At 38.1% G+C, this 17,023-nt stretch overlaps 1 protein-coding gene across 15 annotated transcripts in view; it reads right to left on the bottom strand.

Moving 5' to 3' along the window:
• LOC18427397 (dnaJ protein P58IPK homolog B) overlaps positions 1 to 14,217 on the bottom strand; it is a 53,772-nt gene extending 39,555 nt beyond the window's left edge. For all 15 annotated transcript variants that reach the window (XR_016061467.1, XR_016061465.1, XR_016061466.1 and 12 more), the window contains exon 1: positions 13,869 to 14,217. Coding sequence is in view for 3 of the 15 variants with exons in the window: in XM_011622539.3 (XP_011620841.1) it covers positions 13,869 to 13,995 (127 nt within the window). In the remaining 12 variants the exon portion in view is untranslated. The remainder of the gene's footprint in view (positions 1 to 13,868) is intronic.
• Between the last annotated feature and the right edge of the window lie 2,806 nt (positions 14,218 to 17,023).

Here is a 17,023-nt window from a genome sequence, read left to right as displayed (position 1 = left end):
TATTATCATTTTTAAAAAAAAAAAATGTTAACATTGTATTACTGAGCCAGTAATGGTTACAAAAATGAGAAGACCGAGAGCCCCCACATGGGTAGCTCTTTGTAAAAAATACATCAGTGAGCCATATACAAAAAGGGGCTTATAATAGTCGCCCGTTTACAATGATTTACAGTGGGTAACCAAAAAATAAAACCAAAAACCAAGGAAGACACTTTCGAAGCTACTAAGTGTGCCTGTAGTCCGTGACAAAAAAAGAGCAAGACCTGGCATTATCTTCCTCTTGCATTCTAGCTCCCTCCTTCGCCATGAGATCTGCGAACTCGTTGGACGTCCTCCATATATGCCTCCAGGAGACGTCCATATCCCTGCAAATGTGAAAGATTTCATCAAAATTGGTGGTAAGTTGCCATGGGGAAGGGGGGGGAGGATCTTCCCACTTGCCCAAGAGATTGCATTTTGGGAGTCTGCTTCCACAATGAGGCGTGGTCCCCAAGACTAATTGAACTTTTTCAGCCCCAATACAAAGCCATGGCCTCAGCATATTGGGAGTCACCACCACCAAGGTATTCAGAGTACGTTAAGATGACTTTCCGGTGGAAGTCTCTAAAAACTCCTCCAACGCTAGCTGGGCCAAGATTCCGAATTGAACAACCGTCAAAGTTTAACTTAATGCAGCCAACAGGTGGGGGTTGCCAATTGTTATGTCTAATTGCCTTTCTCGGTTGGTGGTAAAGAATATTCTTCCATTAACTATGGAAGAAGTTCTTTGGAATGCCCGCGAATGTCTGATGATTGGAAGCCCAAATGGAGACTAAGGTAGCGATCCTATGAAAGAGAGCTAGGGTTGGTAGTTTGATACATATAATCCATATAGTAATCGCTACAGCAGCTTTCCACAGAGTTTCCTAGCTTTCGGCCAATGAGAGTCCAGGTCGTAAGAGATAAGGGCTCTGACGAGGATGGGGTGACCCATTGAATACCAAACAGTTGTATTACCATGCCCCACAGATCATGGGCGACATTGAAAAGAAGGAAACGGTGAGGGCTAGATTCCCCCTCAGAAAGACATAAAGCGCATCTATTGGGGATGGGGATCCCTCTTTTTTAGAGTTGGTCCACCGTGAGGGCTCTGTTGGATGCAGCAATCCAATTAAAGGTTTGCACCTTGGGTGGTGCAATGGTCGCCCACACTTTTGCCAAGGCTGATGGAGGGTTACCAGGAAGGGTGGGGGCCTGAGAGAGGCTCTTATAGAAAGAGGCAACCGTGAAAAGGCCAGTAGGAGTAAGCGTCCACACCAGAGAATCAATCCCATTTAAGGGAATGAAAATTGAGTATAATGCAGCCGAGAGAATTTAGAAGTGCAAGGCTTCCTCATCAGTGAGGTGCCTTCGGAAAGCAGGGTTCCAGTTCCTGCGGCCACCTATTAGCACCATTTCCTCAACAACGGTGGAGTGTTTGTTTGTGGCTAGTGAGAAGAGGGTTGGGAAAGCTTGGCTCAGAGGGGTATGACCTAGCCAAAGGTCAGACCATAAAAGTACCCTATCGCCCACCCTTGGCTGAAGACGTACCCATCTTTTGAACTGTGGGAAAGTGGTAAGGATAGATTTTGAGGCTCCTGACGCTGACGGCCATCGTCTATTATCAAGCAGTCATGAGCCTTCCAAGATTTTATATTTACTTCGAAAGATTCTAGCCCAAAAAGAGTCAGACTGAGTAGCTAGACACCGCCACCATTTTTCGAGTAAAGCCAAATTGCGTTCCTAAGGGTCCGAATCCCTAGACCTCCAAATTTTTTAGGTAGGCATATGTTTTCCCACGCGACCAGGTGGAATTTAGTCTTCTCTGCCTGCCCTGACCACAAAAAGTTCTGCATGAGTCATTCCAGGAGATTGACCACCTGAGCAGGCAATGCGGAAGTCGAACATGACATACCGGGGAGTTAGCTAAGGTGGCTTTGATCAAGGTAGACCAACCTACCACAGAAAGATATCCGCCTTTCCATCCCGTCAGCCTCCTATCGACCTTATCTAGAATATGAGACCGGAGCCTCTTTTTCGGTTTTCCCAGTGTCAAGGGGAGGCCAAGGTAAGTAGTGGGAAGGTCCTCTACTTTACACTCCCAATCTGGGATGATGTTTCTAACTTCGGAAGAAGATAGGCCAACTCTCATCGTTGTAGATTTCTTCAAGTTGACTTTGAAGCCCGTAACTAACTGAAAGCACTGGAGGAAGAGCTTCAGGGAGTCGGCTTCACGGGTTGAGGCATCAAGGAAAACGAGTGTGTCATCTGCATACTACAGATGAGACACCATAGGGCCTTGCGGGCAGCTTTTGAAGCTTGAAAGGATACCGGCCTGGTAAAGACAGGAGAGAGAGCAACTGAAGACTTTAGCTGCTATAGTGAAGAGGAATAGAGAGAGAGAGGGTCCCTTTGGCGGAGCCCCCTCGAGGATGGGAAGTATCCTTTTGGGGATCCATTTATAAGGACAGAGAAGTAAGGGTGGGAGTAGCAACCCCTCATCCACTTCCTCCACCGGTCCCGAAACCCCATTCTAGCCATGGTTTCCTCCAAAACCGACCCATTTGACATGGTCATAGGCTTTTTCCCAATCGATTTTGAAGATAAGACCAAGACGCTTGGATAGGTGTCTCAAGTGGATGTACTCGTGGGCCACCAGTGCCCCATCAAGGATCTACCTTCCTTGGATGAAGCCAGTTTGGGGTGGAGAGATGACTGAGGGGAGTACCTGTTGGAGTCTTGAAGCCAGGACTTTAGCCAAGATTTTGTAAGAGGAGTTTAGCAACCTAATTGGGCAAAAGTCCTTAATCTCTTCTGCCCCTTCAACTTTAGGAACAAGGGCTAGGAAGGTAGCCTTAACCGCTTTGTGGATAGTACCCCTGTGAAAGAATTCCTCAAAGTATTTGATGAAATCAGGATGAAAGATTTCCCAGAAGGTTTTGAAGGGTGCAACAGGGAATCCATCTGAGCCGGGGGCTTATCTTTGGCTAAGGCATCAATAGCATGTAGGATTTCTTCTTCCGAGAAAGGATGCTCTAACCACTCAGCCAGGTCTGAAGGGAGGGTCAAGAAGTCCAGGGATGACATTCGAGGTCTCGGTACAAAAGAGGCCTGGTAAAGCATCCGAAAAAAGTCGAGAATGGACTGCTCGATTGCTTCGGGGTGGACCAAGTAGCAATTGTTGGATTTTAACATTCGAGATAGTATTGTCACATCTGCGACAATTTGCTATCCGATGAAAGAAGGCGGTGTTCAAGTCACCTATGTATCCTTGATCTCTGGTACCAGTATATCTCTTCTTTTTAAAGATAGAGAGATATTCCATCTTGGATTGTGTGCTAAGATCCTTTTCTGTGGTGTTCAGAGGTCTGGATTCCTCAAGACTGTCTAGTTGATGCAGAGACTCCAAAAGGGAGGATTTAATTTGGGAAAAGTTGCAAGAAAAGGACCTACTCCAGGTTCTGAGAGAGGATTTGAGAAGTTGGAGTTTCGTCTGAAGTTTATAGCCTGCCCTACCGTTACCTAGGAGGAGAAAGAGTTCTACCAGGTTGGGATAAGGCTAGCGAGGGACGAATCTTGGAGCAAAGCCAATTCAAATCTAAAAGGTTTTGGGCCTCTTCTAATAGCCAAAGTGTCAAGAAGAAAAGGCAATGCTCAAAAGTGGGTTTGGGTAGGGCTACCGCAGAGGAGCCCGGGAAAGATTCCTCCCAATTTAGGGAAAGAAGAAATCTATCGAGCTTAGATAGAGAGGGAGTAGAAGTATGATTAGACCAGGTAAAACGGCAACCTTGCAGGGATATCAAGGAGTTCTTGTCGATTTATAAAATCAGAGAAATCCCTCACGTCATTCGAGTGGCCACATGGCACCATGGGCCCCTCACTATTTTGGGCATAAATCCCCTTTTGGCACTTAATTATTTAATTTGAATTCCAAACCGTATATTATAAGATTATAACTTAAAGTTACATTTTAATCACATGGGTAATTGTCACACATGTGACATACTTGCCTTGTGTGAAGCCAAGGGAATTTTGAATGAAAATTGTCATTAAAATCAATATCCACATGGAAAATATTTCATGTGAATATTTCATGTGGATCCACCTCATTGGTGTGAAGTTAAGGTGTGAAGAGAATATGAAGAGTGTGGGTTGAGTTGATCCCATTGGTGGTGTCATAACCCTTCTTTTTGACTTTCCCATGCAAGGATGTCATTTACTATTTTGCCCCTGGCTCTTGAACATTCTCTGCACTCTTGAATTAAAGATATGTTGAAGGCATTGTTATAACTACACTTGAACATGTTTGGAATAAAAGTATGAGGTAAATGACAAGAAAGTAAATGTGGTTTTGACCTAGGGTTTTAGTAGGTGATAATGGTAACAAATCTCATCCCTTCATCTTGGTGGTGGATGGGGATGAGTGGCCAAAGGTAATTACCCTCTCATGTGCCATTGATGATGTGCATCACGGGTTGAGATCTAATCCTACTCAAACACTTCATATAAATACTATCTTATGGTCCAATGTAACCCTAACTTTTGAAAAACAAATTCCACAAGCAAAAGGAACCTAGAGAGAGAGCAAGAGCCCCCAAGAGCTCCACACACCAGCTATTGTAGAACTTGCTCCATTGCATTCTATTGATCATATTTAGAGCCTTAGGGTGATCCTTCACTACATGAGATCAAGTTCATGTCAGCAATCATCAAGGTAACCCTCCATCGAGTTTTTCCCTATTGTTCTTCATCATCTTCCACTTCAAAGCTTGCTATAAATTCTTAGTTACAGTAGCTTTGTAATCATTTTACCTTGGGGTCATGTGATCTTTATGATAGCCTTTTATAGTGTAGTCATCCATATGATTATAGGCTTCATACCTAGATGATACTTTGATTCAGCATAGTTTACCGTTGATTTACTCCACACAAATTTTTCTTGAGCATTTCTTATACTTCAGTTTCAAATTCCAAATATCTATTACCTCTTTGAATCATTTAGAATCTACAATGTAATCTCGTTTGGTCGTCCGGTGGACAATACTACATAGTTTTGCTCTATCTTGCTCGATTTTGATCAAATCTTCCTAGTTCTTTTTGCTTATAAAAATTCGTTTTTCAAAAGTTAGGGTTACGTTGAACCATAAGATAGTATTTATATGACCTATTTTTTGTTTAGAGTCTATTGACCTATTTTTTTACCGAGAGAACCGTCTTGTGGGTACTCTCAGAACCCTCTTTTGTTCTCTCGCACTCCAAAGCAATGCAAAAGTTAACTTTACTCAAAAAAAAAGATAGTATTTATATGAAGTGTTCAAAAGTTAACCTTACTCAAAAAAAAAGATAGTATTTATATGAAGTGTTCAAAAGTTAATCTTACTCAAAAAAAAAGATAGTAGGGTTAGATCTCAACCCTTGATGCACATCATCAATGGCACATGAGAAGCTAATTACCCCTGGCCACTTATCCCCATCCACTACCAAGATGAAGGGTTGAAATTTGCCACCGTTATCACCTATTAAAACCCTTGATCAAAGCAACATTTACCTTCTTATCCCTAGCCCCATACTTTTACTCTAAACATTGTCCAAGTGTACTTACAAAATTACCTCAACATATCTAATTCAAAAATACAAAGAATATTCAAGGGCAAGAGGCAAAATAGTAAATGGCATCATTGCATGCATCATCATACCACTTTATTCCTTTTCTTCTTCCTATGTTTTTCACTCTAAATTTTCTCACCATCACTACGTTGAGGAAATTAGCCTGGTGTATCTGCAACCCTTGAAATTGCAACGCCCCACTGTTAATTTCAGCAAGCTTAGCTGTAGCTGTAGCTGAGTTTGTGAGATAAACAAAGAGCTCAGCTACATGCCCCATAAGTTGTTGGTCGCCAATGAAGGGCCTTATGAGGCCCTTCCATATTATGGAATTCAACAAGGTCAAACTCTGAGGTGACCATAGACAATGGATGGGAGGAAGACATATTTGTAAAATGAAGAATGAGGTTAAGGTTTGAGATTAAGGTTAAGGCAAGAATGAGGTTAAGGTTTGTAATATGGTCATGGGATCATGTAGAATGTCCAAGGGCAAGTCCTACTCTAATACCATTTATGTTTGACATTTTGCCACCAAGAAGAGAGAGAGAGAAGAACAACTGTGAGCAGCATGAATCCCCAGTCAATGTGTTCAGTACATTATTTGATATTACATTGCCAGAGGTTAGCTTATTACAATTAAATAAATGCCCTTGACATCCAGAGATATTGCAAAGTAATAATGACACAAATGCCCCTTATACATCTTACATAGAAACATAAAGAGCATATGAATCCCAGAAAAATCTCACCCTCATAACAACACCATAAAACACGGACAGTTGTTATGAATGGAAGCAGGATAAAAAGCAGATAGGAAATGGGATATTCTTGCTTTCTAGAAGTTCCCTATTAAGGGAGCGTCATGGGAACATCCATACCATAAATTAAAAAAAAACTAAATTTAGAAAAAGATAAAAAGATAATTGAAGGATCTTGATGCTAAAATTCTCTATCATTTTGTTTTGGAGTAATATTCCTTTTTTAAGACCTAAAATATACCTTGTGATGCATTCTATAGGTCTAAGATGGAGCCTGCCAAGGGAAAGCGGAGTTCTTTCTCAATAACATCACAGGAAAGGGTTCCCAAGTCCTAACTAAATGGGAACGTGTTCCTTTTCTCAAACCACGATTGGGGAACCTTTTTCCTGTCTATGAAATTAATGTATTTTTAACCTCATTGCAAAGTTTCCACCCATAAGGCTGGCTCTTCACAAAAGGCACCAGAACTCAGGTGCTCCACACATTGTTAAAGGAAATACAAAAAATATGGGTTAGTAAGTCCCACATCATCAAGAAAAAAGCAAGGACCCATCACCCATGAGCTGCTGCGGACAAAAGTGTTGCTATCTGACACGGGTGATCTCCTACATGGGCCCTCCCAAGCACGAGAGTCAGGCATTGGTTGGTCTCCAGCCAAGTGTGCCCTAATTTGGGAACCTTAGATGGAAGATACCAATAACTATGACACGACTTGTGAATCATAGATAGAACATCTCAGTAACTATGACTTCACTTGTTCAATTTAGCCCTTCCAATTTTGTTGTTCAAACCGGTGTTTGCAAAATCAAACAGAACGGTTAACCGGACATGGGCCTGGAAGTGGTTTAACCGGCCTAATCGGTAAACCGGCCGATTCAACCGCTATAACCGGGTAAGTCCCGGGCGGTCAAAAAAGTGTTGAAAAAAAATAAAAACATGCAAAAACAAATCTATTAAAATATGAAAAATATATAAAGAATGATTAAAACAAAACACATTGAAAAGTTGAAAATTAAGGAAAAAAAATGGATTTTGACCCATTTTATATTTTCCAAAGGCTAACTTTAAAATTTTCCAAAAAAGATGAGAAAATATAAAAGTGAGTATTAATGACCAAAATGTTTTTTAATCTTTACCATAATGTAAAGAATATTCAAAAATGCATTACAAGTCAAATTATTCATTTTTGAGAATTTATATACATTTTTTTGAATTTTTGCTTTTTTTTAAATATCAGTTGATCACCCTAACCACCCAAAACCGGAACCGGTCTAACCGGGCGATTAGGGGTTAGATCGGGCGATTTTATGAACTATGGTTCAAACTTAAAGTTGAACTGACAATGTTAACATCGACTTGTTTATTTACTTCTATGTCCGGGTTATCTATGCCAATTTGCTCCAAGAACATTAAAAATATAAAAAATTAAAAATAAAAATAAAATAAAATAAAAGTCAATCCTCTTTCAACAAAGCTAATCCTCAAACTCCGACATAATTATTTCTTCAATGTTAACCATAATTCTGTTTGTATCAAATTGATGATATGGTAAATGCAGATTCTATAATGTGTCTGTCCACTACTTGCTTTTCTTTCCACTACTTGCTATTTAATCAAACATGAGCATCTGGTATTCAATTTTATAGACAAAATAGCAATATCTTAAGAGAGTCCTAAACATGCACAAGAGATGGGCTATAAAGCACTAGATTGCCCAAACAGTTAGAACACATAAACCAACTCTAATTTTGTTTATATAACACATCTTAAGATGCCAAACCCTCTGCACATTTACATGATAGTGTTTTGACGTCTGAACTCTTTCTAATTAAGCTTCACACAATCAATAACCCGTAATTTGTATAGACACCCAGGAGAATATGGTAAGGTGTGAAATACATTTCCCAAGCACATAATCAATTTAGCAGACAAGAAATATTCAATCCCATCTCCATTATAAAGTAAGATTGCTTTCATCAGTTTTGTACAGTATCAATCTAAGGCCCAGATGCCACAATCAACATTTGATAAATACCCTAATTTTTTTAAAGCAAAGAGGCACCACCTCAGATAGTGCTATTTCTTAACCATTTTTTAGGGGTGATGAGGTGGCTCCTGCCAAGGGTATATCTCATGTTAGGGCTAACATCTCACAAAAAAAGTCAAACAAAAAAAAAAAAAAACCTCTTTCAACAACGTTCACCTTTAATCTCCCGCATAGTCCTTTCTGCCCTTGTTAACTATAGTTATGTTTGTATCAAATTGATGATATGGTAAATACAGAGTGCATAGTCATGTCTGTATACCAGTCGACTACTTGCTATTTAATCAAACATGAACATCTGGAATTCAATTCTATAGACAAAACAGCAGTAACCTAAAAGGCTCCTAAATATGCATATAGGGTTAGGTTATAAAGCATTAGATTGCCCAGAAAGTCAGAACATATAAACTGGTGCTAATTTTGTTATATCACACATTCTATGATGCTCTGCAGATTTACATGAGAGTGTTTTGATATCTGAAATCTTTCTATTTAAGCTTCACACCAATCAGTAACCCATAATTTGTATAGACACCCAGCAGAATATATTATCATATTATCATATTTCATCTAATGTGTGAAATACATATCCCAAGCACATAATCAATTTAAGTAGACCAAAAGCATTCAATCCCATCTCCATTATAAAGTAATATTGCTTTCATCAGTTTTGTACAGTACCAATCTAATGCCCAGATGCCACAATCATACATTTGATATATACACCTTTTTTCTAGGCAAAGAGGTAACCATCTCACCTAGTCTTATTTCTGGACCATTTCTAAGGGGGATGAAGTGGTTCCCACTTAGGGTACATCAAATGCTAGGAGTGCCATCTCACGTTAGTATGATACGCATTCCGTTACTTCCTGAGGTGACTGGGTTTTCACCACGTAAAAAAGATATCCATGTAACAACGCCAATTATTCCTTGGAAACTCAGAGCAGCTCAAGAACAAGGGAGAGTCAATATATTATACTAAGCCGAGGGGCATATCAGTACAAGATATGGGGGATAAGAACCTTTGCATGACAAAGACTACAGTATATCCTGGTAAGGTAAAGAATATGGATGATGACATGGCAAGCGAATCCTCAGATATATCATAGGAACAGTGAATACTACTAAGGCAGGAAACTGATGGTTATATCGCTTCATGGGGGCGATGTTGGGAATGATGAGATACAGGTTTGTGGGTCTTCGTATGGGGGCCAGGCAATCACTCATGACATAAGGATGGTGCAGAGACATCAGATAAAGGAATGCTAGACACAGCAGCCCTTGTTATCAGAGATGACCTTCTGGACCAGTATTCCTCGCAGCATGTAGGGTGGATCTATTAAGTTTTGTGGTGTGGTATCTCAACTTCAATAAAAGAGCCACCTAGGGATAGTATTGGTGGACTGCAGACAACGGCCTCAAAAGAAGTGGCTATGCAGAATTCAAGGGAGTAAAATAAAAAAACTTTCTTTTTTTCTTTTATTAACGTATCTGAATTCCACTTAGGAGTGCCACAAAGACTATTGTAAACAAGAAATAAAACCACAAGTACAACCTAAGATCTTGCATTTTACTGCTAAAAAAAAAAGACAAAATCCAGGATTGAAAAACGAGCTTTGACCATCAATTTAGTACAAATAATGTTCCTGAAAATTTTAAATAAACAAGTAAAGAATGACTGAAAATTAAACCAAACAGCCGGAAAGACTTACTGCCATTTACCTAGCATCATCCTTTAAGACTTAGTACATCACATATACCCCATTTCCTGACCGATAGCATACTCTGATTCTATTGACCCACTAAATGTTTTGAGTCAGGAAGCTTCCTCAGGCAGTACCTCACAAATCTAGGGGTTTTTTTTAGAACATCAACATGATTAGTGTTTCTAGACTCCTTTTGAACCTTTGGAGCATGCCACAGTGTGGCACCTCCCGTAACCTAGACAAGGGCTAGGCGTACCCCCTCTCTCTCTATCTATAGGGTGGTGCATGTCACCCCGAGATCCTTATGGCGGGTCGTGTCCCACCTAGAGAGAGAAGAGAGAGCTAGAGAGAAGAGAGAATGGGGCGTGGAGGGGAGAGAAGGCAAAGAGAGAGAGAGGCTAGGAATTGTCGTGAAGCGAATGAGGGGGGGTCCCCTCCTTATGTAGGTCTCAAGGCCTTGGTATGCCTATCCAAATTATGACTCATCATGACCAATAGAATTATAGAAACTTTGTGAGGTGAGAGACGATTAAATCTGAGTCATCCATCCCCTGAATCAACCGTCATGATATAGGGAGAAATCTAGGAACCTTATCCCTTGAATCTTTGACCCATATCTAGTCAAACTAGGATAAGACAAATCAAAAACCTAATCATCTAGAACTCCCCCATCTCTCACAAGATTGGAGGAATTCAAATGATAAAAGATTTAGTCAAACCCAAAATATTCTTATCCCCCACAACATTAGGACAATCTCTTTCAAAAGATCTCCTAATCAACCAAAAACACCTTTTATTTTTTAAAACAAAATAAAAGAAGAGAGGAGGGGAGCGTGCCACCTCCATGTTTGAGGAGTGGACCCCATGGGCTCCACGCACCACCGATGTGAGTGTGGTGCAAATGGGGCTAGATCCGAGGGCCTCTAAGTGCACCTAAAAGCCCCTCCATTAAAAGAAAATTACTAAAATGCCATTTCAAGAGAATTTAATGCCTTGAAAAAAATTTAAATTTCAAAAAAACATCTCTTACAATGAAAATAATATATCTAGAAGTGGAATGGTACCAATGGATGTCAAGGTACTCCACACTACCCAATAACCATGATCCTCGAGTATCTTCTCAAACCAACCCTACAAGACCCATCTCTTAAAATGCCTTGGAAACAGTTTAAAGTTCACAAAAACATCTTTGACACTGAAAACAATATATCGAGAAGTGGAATGGTACCAATGGGTGTCAGGGCACTCCACCCTACCGAGTAACCGCGATCCTCGAATATCTTCTCAAACCAACCCTACAAGACCCATGACCCACAGTCTCATGCAGGGGCTCACGATTGGCTCATTAAAACTAGCCAATTAATAATAGAACCACGGTGCCAAAATGTGGATTACAGGTTTCCCCCCCTTAAAAACAAGACATGCATGCATCTCTCTCTTTTGCAAGGGGAACTCTCTTCATACATATATACATGTATCCCTTTTCAAAGTTGCTTTCCCATAACGCAGTTGTCATATTTAAATGTCATGTGAAAGCTTGTTGAGGATTTAGCTCCCAATCTCGCAGGCCTACATTCGTACACAAGAGACCACGAAGATATCCTGGCCCAAACACTATCTCCTGGCATCTCTCCAACCTCAACAATACATGACCGTCTGACAATCTCCGTCGATAGTGCTATATGACCAGAGGTCAGGGTTTTGGACATGACCAGGGCCATAGACTGTCTAACCCTCGGTAAGGCAACCAACACATACACTCCTACTAAGGTGTATAATCCACTAAAATTCTTATTTACATGCTCTCACGGCCTTTGAAAGCCACAAAAACCCAGCATGCCTAACAGAGGGTGGAACCAGATTTACCTGTAAACCCTTGTACATGTAAACCTTTGATGTAGCCCTTTCAGATATTTCTTAAGTATTAAAGAGGAATTTCAAGGGGGATTCTTAGACCTCTGAGCTAAATCCTTTGGGATGAGGTCTCGACAAGTGCCTCCATCAAGGGAAGGGTTCCAGGATTGTCTGATAGTAATGAGAAGTCCTCAAGGTGGTCCATGTTAGAAACTACTATAGTAGGGGAAGATATGGATCCAGAGGTTTCAAAAAGATGGATTCATATCCAAACGAGAAAGGCATGGGCAGGAGTTGAAGTATTCATTTAAATCAAATATAATGAGATGATGCACTTGTGCAGGGTATTAGAAAAGAAAGAGAAAAAGGGAATACAAGGAGATAGGTTCATTTTTTGTCTTATTTTCATGCATCAGTGGCAACATTCATGCTAGTCGTCAAGCTTGATTTGATGGTTGTTTTGAGGGAAATTCAAGTTCGGTAGGAATTGGTGGGGTTGTGAAAGTTTCTTGGTGTCTGCACTTACGTAACTTCCCAGGTCCATTAGAAGTCTCTTATTCAATCATGGCAGAAGTAAAAGAACTTCTCCAGTGAGTTAGATATTGCAATTGACCATTCTTGCTTCCCCTTCATGGAGAAGGTGATTGTTTCCATGTATTAGAAATATTGGATAGGCCTGTAGAGAGTTAGACATTGTGGAGGAGAGGAAGTTATTGGAGTTGTGAAATCACCAGCTGGTCCCTTTTTGCCACATCCCACATCCCCCGAGTGCCAACAAAAAGGCGGAGAAGTCGAAAGTGGAAAGAGTGGGATGCTCATATCTAGTTCTTTGCAGTCTTTTGTCCACAAGAGATGTCATCTTGACATCTATTCAGCCCCAACATTTTTTATGCAGTTATATCACTTTGTTTTATATGGCAAAATGACAATTTCCCATAAATAATAATAACAATAACAATAACAATAACAATCAAATAATAATAATAGTAATAAAGTACTATCCTGATTTCATTACGCAACAAAAAGTTGTACCATATATCAAGAGTCAATCAACAACATTCATCTGGCTAGGTTATCATGCCCAAGGCGATAAGTACCGAATGCAACTTCTAGTTTCTAAAGATAACTTCAGTGTTCAGAAAAACAAAAAGAGAAATTCAATAGAGAGTTCAGTCAGTCCGGGGTTACTGAACGGTAGTAGAGTCACATTAGTTTGGATGGTAAATCTATCTAAGCCACTTCGTAGAACTTCTTCTTGTGAGAACTTCACTACACACTTGGAACCAAACACATCTTAATAAGATTCCAGCTCCCAATCTCACATCCAATACTTAAAACGTTACATAAGAGTACACTGTGCTTTTGCCACTTAAGCACCATGACAGCCACCTCTCACAAGAATATTTATTTGTGAGGACTCTCAAACAAATAGAGCACAGGGCTCAAACTTTTTACCAGAGAAAACTACAATTTATTGTGACTCTCTCTCTCTCTCTCTCTCTCTCTCTCTCTCTCTCTCTCTCTCTCTCTCTCTCTCTCTCTCTCTCTCTCTCTCTCTCTCTCTCTCTCTCTCTCTTCATCAAGGAAACTGCAGAAAATGATATTTGAACCGCATGGTATCTCAGCAGCAAATTAAAAAAAAACACAAGCCTAAAATTTCCATTCTTTCCACTGCAAGTTACATTCCCAACGTATTCAATATTTGAAGTAAGATGCACAAAAAGAAATTCAAAGTAGCAGAAGGAGCATATATCAGCACAATCTCCAGAAACTGAATTCCAAACTAGCAAACATTCTCCAATCAGAAAACTAATAACAGCAAAATTCGGACGAATCAATGAGAGAAATCGAAATCAATTAGGTTAAAGAAGAAAAAAGACTACCGTGTTGCGCAGATGCCAGTGCGTGCAAGAAAAGGATCTCAAAAGCAAGCCCAATAAATAGCAGGGGAACCAGGAATTCCCTCATTGATCTTTCAATCTTTTCTCCATAAAAGACCCACAGTCCCATTCTCTCTCTCTCAAAAACACCAAAGTACTGGAAATTTAAATACCCGTAAGCTTTTTCAGGCACAAATTGAAGTAAAATCAGGAGAAAACTAGTGCAAGGAGAGAGAACCCAACACCGAGTCGAAGAAGGTAGAGAGAGAAATAAAACAGTATTTGTCGAGTTATAGTCGATATTCGAAAAATAAGCCTCACTCGCTTGAGGAGTTTCGCCCCAAGCGTGCGATTCGATATTCATATCCACGTAGCAGCGGCGAATGATAGCTTTACACGTGTTCAAGTTGGTGCACTGGTCCAACACAGAGGTGTGGTACGCGTGTAGCCGCTTTTGGTATTACTGCACTAGTGTGGGCCTGTGCTTGCCTGGCTTATCAGGGTTGAAAAGAGCAACTCAGACTGGGTGCTCAGTCGAAACATATATGTTTTGATTTCCAATCAAATCTCTCATCTCTTAAGGGTCTATTTGACTGTACCCTAAAATCCCAATATTTCAAGATAATATAGAATCTATTGTAATTGGAATTATACAAGTTAATATGTCATGTTTGATAGGATCAAACTGGGATTTGAAAACTTGGCGAGTCGAACCGGACTCGCCCGGTTCGACTCGGGAATTGGCAAACCCCGTACCGGTTCTACTACAATACCGGGAATCGCCCGTGTTTAAGAGAATTGGGCGATTCATCGTCGAGTCTCAACAGTGATTCGTCCAAGAACACGGGTTGTACCATGTCCTTCACAATTTTCATGGTTTTTTGCCATTTTCTTATCATTTTTCATCTTTTTCAGTTTTATAATCGAATCTTGCAGGCTTTATTTAAAATTTTTCAGCTATTTCAGTCACTAAAAGGTAGTAAAAATCACCGATTTTGATAAAAAAAATTGGAGCTGTGAAGAACCCTAAAAAAGTTTTAGGGTTCCGCCATTTCTTTGATTTCAAGCCAAAGAGGGCATCATTTTTTATAAAATCTGAGAGTTATTGATCATAAAAGTGTTGTTCAGAAGTTTTTGTTCATAATTTATGAGTATTTTAGACGAATACATATCAAATTTGAATTTGAAGCCACGGGTACATGAAAAACTGGTAAGAATTGTGTTTTTTTTTTTTTTTCCTCCATTCTATCAAATTCACTCAATATTTTGTAAATAATATGTTAAATTTATAGGCTTTTGATTCGTTATAGTGTTGTTTATCATCACATGTATTCAATTTGATTTTATTTATTCAATTTGAGTTTGATTTTTGAGAAAAAAAGACTGATGTTTGTGAAGAAAAAATGGACTGCATTTTTTTTTTTTTTTTTCCGCCATTCTATCAATTTCACTCAATATTTTACCAATAATGTGTTAAATTTATAGGGTTTTGATTCGTTATAGTGTTGTTTATCATCACATGTAGTCAATTTGATATTATTTATTCAATTTGAGCTCAATTTTTGAGAAAAAAAGATTGATGTTTGTGAAGAAAAAATGGACTGCAATTTTTTTTTTTTTTCCACCATTCTAAAAATTTTACTCAATATTTTGCAAATAATCTGTCAAATTTATAGGGTTTTGATTCGCTATAGTGTTGTTTATCATGACATGTATTCAATTTGATCTGATTTATTCAATTTGACCTTGATTTTTGAGATTGAATGACTGATGTCTGTGAAGAACTGCTATTTTTTTTTTTTTTTCCTCAATTCAATTGATTTTATTCAATATTTTGATAATAATGTGTTAATATTATAGGGATTTGATTCCTTATAGTGTTGTTTATCAAAACATGTATTCAATTTGATGCAATTTATTTGATTTGAGGCTGATTTTTTAGTTGGAATGACTGATGTTAGGTGGGTCTGTGAAGAACTGTGTTTTTTCTTTTTTTTTAATTCATGATCAATTTTTTTGAAAAATCGTGATTTTTCGAAAAATTGTGACCAATTTTTTATTATCATGAGGAATTAAATAATATATTTAATTTTTATTGTTTAATTTTTAGTTCAAAAAATTGCATGTTGATAGATTATTTATGCAAAAAAATACATGTTTATATTTTTAATGCAAAACTGTATTTTTGAATTTGTTGTTAATCCAAAAAAATACATTAACAAATACATGTTGTTAAATTGTATTATATTTTTAATGTAGTTTTGCATTAAAAATGTATTTTTAATTTTTTAAATTTTTAATGCAAAAAATACATGTTGTTAAACTGTATTATCATGAGGAATTAAATTGAATGTCATTGTAAAAAAATCGTGGCATGTATGATAACTATATTATCTTGTATTTTTCAATTTTATTATTAAATTTTTAATGCAAAAAATGTATGTTCTTGATAATTGAGTTGTAGCCATGTTTGGAACTTGCATTTTTTATTATATTATCTTGCATATTTGTAATTGAGATGTACGACTATTTGTGATCATTTCAATTGAATTGAGATTTTGCCCACTATATCATTGTAAATTTTATTTGTGGCATTGTGAATGACTATATCATTGTAAATGTTTTTTGTGTCAAATATACTTGTAGTAGCATTATGGATGACTACATTATTGTAATTTTTTTCTTAATTCTAAGTGTGATTTATACAGACTTTTTTTATCTATAATGTTACATAAATATTTTTTCTTTCTTAGTAGGAACTAATTCATGTTTGTCGAAATGAAGATTTGTGACAAGTCCATATGTATTGGCATTGTGAATTACTATACCATTGTAAATATATTTTTATTGGTACTATATCAATGTAAATTATTTGTTCTCTATGTAGTGGCTGATATAGGTTATTTTTATCTATAATGTTGTATAATAAATTATTTTTCCTTATAGGAACTAAAATATTTTTGTCAATAGAAATATTTTGCATTAACAACAAATATAACTTCATGAACTACCTCTACATATTATCACTACACATGGTGATTATTTTATGCTTTATTGTAGTCCATGTATAATGATATACTTAATCCATGATAATTTTATGTTTATCCTTTTGTATGATGTAAATTAAATAGTAAATAGTAGTTCATGCAGGGAAAGAA

Source organism: Amborella trichopoda, chromosome 8, assembly GCF_054954075.1.
Source record: "Amborella trichopoda isolate Santa Cruz 75 chromosome 8, AtrichopodaSantaCruz75HAP2 v2.0, whole genome shotgun sequence".
Lineage (NCBI taxonomy): Eukaryota > Viridiplantae > Streptophyta > Magnoliopsida > Amborellales > Amborellaceae > Amborella > Amborella trichopoda.
The sequence above is the reverse complement of the archived record's forward strand: the minus strand, read 5'-3'. Positions and strand labels throughout refer to the sequence as shown.